Raw genomic sequence first — 5,875 nt, forward strand, 5'->3', positions numbered from 1 at the left:
TATATCACCAATGTGAGACTCTTATGAAGATATTCCAAGTTGTTATCCAAGCAGAGCTATTTGTATGGTTTATTGCTCTTTGGAACAGTTTTTTTGGAACAAGAACAGAGTATTATTTTTATTTTTATTTTAATTCCATTTATATCCCGCCCTTCTCCGAAGACTCAGGGCGGCTTACAAGCTTAGCAGTAGCCTTCATTCTATGTATATGCCTGCTTATTAGGGCTTTCATACACCCCCCAAGTGGCATTATTACAAAGTCAGCTTAATTGCCCCCAAAAATCTGGGTCCTCACTAAACCCATCTGAAATCCTTCAATCTTAAATAAATGACTAGAGAAAAATCCTATAGAAAAATACTTCAGCACCCAGGCAAACAGGTGTATTTAATTAGTGGGAGCTTGGCCAACCTATGGAAACTTTTATAAAGTCACTATATTGAAACCTCAAGCTGACTGATCTACAAATAAAACATCTATCCAGATGCATAGTCAAGAATAGTTGAATGAGATGGAATAATCAGGGCAACTAACTATCCCAACTACTTTTTTTAACACGAACTCATATGAATGGGATTTTTTGCATATTTGCACTGTGGTGCCACTGCACCTCTTAACTTTTTATGCCACTAATTTGTTTTGTATGCAGTCAGACTGTGGTGCCCATTCAAAGTGGCCTCCACCAGAGTCCACTATATTTGATACTTTGCTTCCAGTAGATGTGCAATTGCAATACTAAAACAATCAATATTATTTGGAGGAATTAAAAAGCAAAATTTTACCATTCCAGACAGAACAAAAGGAAAGCTATGACAACAGACTGAATAATGTACAAAATCAAATACTGAAACAATTTAATTTCAGTGAAATAGGAATTTCAGTGAAGTAAGAGTTCATCTAATATACGAATTGTAATGATTTTCTCTTCTGTGGAACTGGACGTTAATCTATTTCCCCTACACTTTTGCACAGACTGATTTGCTGAATTGTAGAGGGCAGACCAGCTTGGATCTTTAACTAAGTATATTTCTTCCCTTACTAGGGGGACAGGTGTGGCAGTGGAAAAGAAATAATATTTTTGACAGTAGCTTGAGGTAATAGGAAGGATTATTCTATTCTTCCTCACTGCAATGAAGGGTATTCAAAACTTAGCTTTTTTTAATTCACCGCATATTTAATATAGAGGTTTTTTGAGATGTGATGCGAAGGTATTTGTCATTATCTTGTAATAATGGTCCATGTTATTACCATTGACATAAAGGGGAAACCAAAATTACCTCACAAACACCAATGCTCCTGATCTTATTATAGAGTTAGTAACACTTCTCAAACTATTCCATGTTATATTATTCAGTTATTTTTTTCCAGTTTTCATTACAAAATGAAATGGAATAACCTTTCTTTGTCTGGAGTAGGAGTAGGAAAAATACCAAGAAATTTGAGTTTTGTTCAGATTTTTTTCAGGCAAAACTATTGTTACTGTTGTAAACAAAGTTTTAGCAATTGTTATTTAAACAATACTCAGCTATAGACAGATTAAACTATATTCAATGTTAGCTTTCTTACAGGTTTAAAAAAGTTTTTCCTGGAACAGCAAAACCTACTTTATATATTTCTTAAAATCTGTTTAAAATCAGATTGTTGTGATATATTTCTTTCTTGACATAAAAACAGATATCACTCAGAATCAACCAAGAGGCTTGTTGATTATGCAGGTTGCATGGATTTATACAGAATTTAACACACCTATAAGCAATCAAGATGACTATTTTGGCACATATCCAGTTTGCAGATGAATCTATATTGCCCATGCAAAATTGTAGAACATGAGCTGAGTTGGGGCATAATAGGTAAATGTGAACTGAGTGGGCTGCTAGCAACTTGGTTTTCTGGCATAAACACCTATACAATCTCATGCCAAATTCTTTATAGAGCCACTCAGTTCATATTTTCAATATGTGATGTATTCCTTACTGCATTCATTCATATCAATGCAGGAATAGTATCAGTAAAGCAAACCCAAATCACTTACAGGATCTAACTGCCTTTTCTTGTTGGGAATTTCAGCTGCTGCAATCCATTTTCTAAGGTCTAGGCCAGCATCAAAGATATGTGAATACATTATGTAGGTAAATATTTAGCAGCTCAGAATTTGGAGCTGTCATGAGTCTTCAAACAACCTCAGGGCCAAATCACACAAGGCAGTATAGGATTTGCAAGTGATGGGCAGAGGATTTGCTCACAGGCATCATTATCTCATTATTATTACTTGTTTCAGATGCATTTTTCCTGGAACGTTGATTGCAGAATTGCCTTTTATTGAAGAACTATCCAGCCACTTGAGAGTTGCAACTGCAGTATCAACAGGGCACAAATCCAAGATGCCAACCTATGAAGAGAGGTCCATGTAGAAGAAGTCGTTGCCTTCTTAATGGAAAGCAGTTAATCCAGCTTGAGGTGTGAAGTTGGCCAAAGTTCTCTTATCGCGTTACACTTGGGTGTTTTTTCCAAAGATTTTAAGAGCCAAATATAGACCATTTTTACTCTAATCTTGAGAATAATGAATCCATTGCATGAGAATATTCTAAAGGAAACATCAACTTTCAAGCTGCACATTGGCACATATTAAGATATGGTCAACTCTTCCTCTGCTATAGCCATGTGGTGCAGCTGTATTAGGACATTTTCAAAGGAAAGCTATTCTGTACCTAAATGATTGACCTTGGGTTGGCTTTATTGCATAAACACACCCTCTTCTGAAAATACATTTCAGACTAAATACCAGATTTAATGCAGATTGAGAGGAAGGTATGCTGTACCTTTGCATCTTACTTTTGAATCTCAAGGTTCTGCAAGTTAAATACTTCAAGCAATCTCTGTGTGCTCCAATCTTTTATATTTAAATATCAAATGTTTAGTTAACATTTGTTTGACACTGTCACCAGAGAGCCTTTCATCACAAATATTTTTTCCCATTTCTGGTCAGCCATGTCTCTGTATATGACACCACAATGAATCCATTACCGGTTTCTTGATATATGTGATGTATATGATTCATATTACCTTAGTTGGTTTGCCTACTCAAGCAAGCAAACATTTGGGGCATTTTTCTTGCATATCATATTTCTGGTCAGCATACATCCTTCCCCAACTCAATTGCTTTAGTTTTGTTTTTTTATGTCCATGAATTTCCTTCAAGCCACAGGACACTCTAGAATCACTATAAACAAGTATACTCTATAGTCTACTTAAGAAAATAGATATATTTTATGTAATAAATATTAAGATCCATGCAACAAATATCCATGCAGCTGTACTGTAATACTGGTTAAATGTCTCTGCAGAATAAATATATTCTAGGCCACAGCTTATTTGCTCCAGCATTTGAAACAATATGCTTTTCAGTTCTGCATATGTAGGTGACACACCCCCCCCCCCAAAAAAAAACCCAACAAAAATGTATGCTTTTTAAAAACAAATGTCTCCAGGATCTTGGTGAGTCTCTACTAAAGAAACAACAACAAATTTTTTCCTACAAAACAGTGCCTCCTGCAATCCTCACACTGACATGCTGCAGTAGATGTATCCAATGCAGCATTTTTGGTTCAGAAGCACAACCTACATGGTACTCTCTCTCTCTCTCTCTGGCATTTCTGATATGGAAAACTGAACTTTAAAAAGTAATTTGGACAAATATCCCTTTAATTAAACCATGCATGACCTTTTGTATAATTTCTGAAGCTTGAAAGCTATATAGTTGCATACTATTTCCTTGGAATAAATATTCTTTTGCATGGGCTGAGTTCTACATTTTAGATTATGTTTATCTGATTGGCATCTGTGAATAGCTATTGGTGACATGAAGAGGTTGTGGTTTTTTTTTTCTTCCATGCCATTCGTCTGATATTGTGACATAGTTTTGCCTTAAATGTTTGATACATTTGGAAACCCAGAAAACTGTATTAGAAAAAAAATTGCATGAAAGCTTATTCAGCATTCAGTGTTTAAAAGAGTCACTTACACAACTATTGCTTTCCATGCAGAACCAATACATGTTGCAGAACATATTGTATTAACTACAGTGCAAGGTATTATGCAACATCTGTAAATGTTCCACTCAAATTTTAAGTGTATTGTTAGGGTTCTCTCCTTTTTATTAGCTAGACATCAGTTAACATTTTAGTTATATTAACATAGTTTGTGTTAGCTAGGGTGCAATTGGCTGTTTTCAAGTTCTCCTCTCTAAAGTCCTCATTGCTATTATTCACACCTTCTTGTATCTCCATATAATCAGACTTACTAATAGTGGAGGCACTTCTGCTTTTCTTTAGGTCAGGGGAAGAAGGGATCTTTGGGCAGCTGGTTACTTGCAAGTATTGAGCTTGCTCCTCTCCTTCTGTCTCACGGTGATAGAAGTAGTTGAAATTGGACACTATAACCGGCACTGGTAAGGCAATTGTTAGTACACCTGCAATGGCACACAAGGAGCCAACTATTTTTCCACCTATGGTCGTGGGGACCATGTCTCCATAGCCAACTGTTGTCATGGAAACCACAGCCCACCAAAAAGCATCAGGAATGCTTGGGAACTGAGATTCACTCTCATCAGCCTCTGCAAAATAGACAGCGCTGGAGAACAGGATGACACCAATGAAGAGGAAAAATATCAAGAGGCCTAGCTCCCTCATGCTGGCCTTAAGAGTCTGTCCCAAGATTTGCAATCCCTTGGAGTGTCTGGAAAGTTTGAAGATCCTGAACACCCTCACCAAGCGGATCACTCGAAGGATAGCAAGAGACATAGCCTGTTGACCTTGTTGGCCGTCTTCTGGTTTCTCAGCCAGCTCTGTGCCAAGTGTGATGAAGTAAGGAATAATAGCAACAATATCAATGATGTTCATGATATTGGTAAAAAACCCAGCTTTGCTGGGGCAGGCAAAGAATCTTACCAGGAATTCAAAGGAGAACCAAATTATACACAGTGTTTCTACTATAAAGAAGGGGTCTGTGAAAGATGTTTGCTGTTGAGACCCCATTGTGCTGTTGGAATAAGGGCTGGGGTTGCTACTGCTACCATGCATGTCTTCAGTATCATCACGGAACACAGGCAAAGTTTCCAAACAGAAACTTACTATAGAGATTAGGATGACCATGACTGAGACAATTGCTATAATCCTGGCTGGTCCAGAACTTTCTGGATATTCAAAAAGAAGCCATACTTGTCTCTGAAATTCATTTTCTGGTAAAGGCCGTTCTTCTTCCTTGATGTAACCTTCATCCTCCCGAAACATCTCCATAGCTTCTTCACCAAGTTCATAAAACCTTATTTCTTCTGAGAAGATGTCCAAGGGTACATTAACAGGCCGTCTTAGTCTGCCACCTGATTGGTAGTAATATAAAATAGCATCAAAGCTGGGTCTGTTTCGATCAAAGAAATATTCATTCCGGAGAGGATCAAAATATCTCATTCTCTTTTTAGGATCTCCCAATAAGGTCTCTGGAAACTGAGCAAGTGTCTTAAGTTGTGTTTCAAACCGCAGGCCCGAGATATTAATAACCACTCTCTCGCAACATTCATGATCAGTTTCTGGGTTATAAGTGTCCTGAGGATGACCAGGCAAAGCTGCTGCTTCATCTGTGGGATCTCCAGTAGCAACAGTCATATTTAGGCTGTTTTAATCAAAACTTTTATGAATATCTGGTGGCTGGGAGGTGTTAACTGAGATTCTAATATCCACTGGAAAGTTATGCTCATGAGCTTTGATGTAGTTCATGAAAACAGGGAGTTCGTGAAAATAGTCTGTCAGCTGAAAAAGAAAAGAAAGAATAATATAAGCATTTTCTCTCACACTCTTAGCAAAATGTGTGTACATTCCATGT

At 37.1% G+C, this 5,875-nt stretch overlaps 1 protein-coding gene across 1 annotated transcript; it reads right to left on the minus strand.

Annotated features, from left to right (window-relative positions):
- Positions 1-4,158: 4,158 nt before the first annotated feature.
- LOC308664693 (potassium voltage-gated channel subfamily A member 2) lies at positions 4,159-5,658 on the minus strand (the record flags this gene model as incomplete). The annotated part of the gene is made up of 1 exon (XM_081322145.1): positions 4,159-5,658. One exon carries the CDS (start codon positions 5,656-5,658, stop codon positions 4,159-4,161), a length of 1,500 nt encoding a protein of 499 aa, XP_081178271.1.
- Positions 5,659-5,875: the final 217 nt, after the last annotated feature.

The sequence above is a fragment of the Vipera berus genome (assembly GCF_964194415.1).
Source record: "Vipera berus genome assembly, chromosome: 3".
NCBI classification, from domain to species: domain Eukaryota; kingdom Metazoa; phylum Chordata; class Lepidosauria; order Squamata; family Viperidae; genus Vipera; species Vipera berus.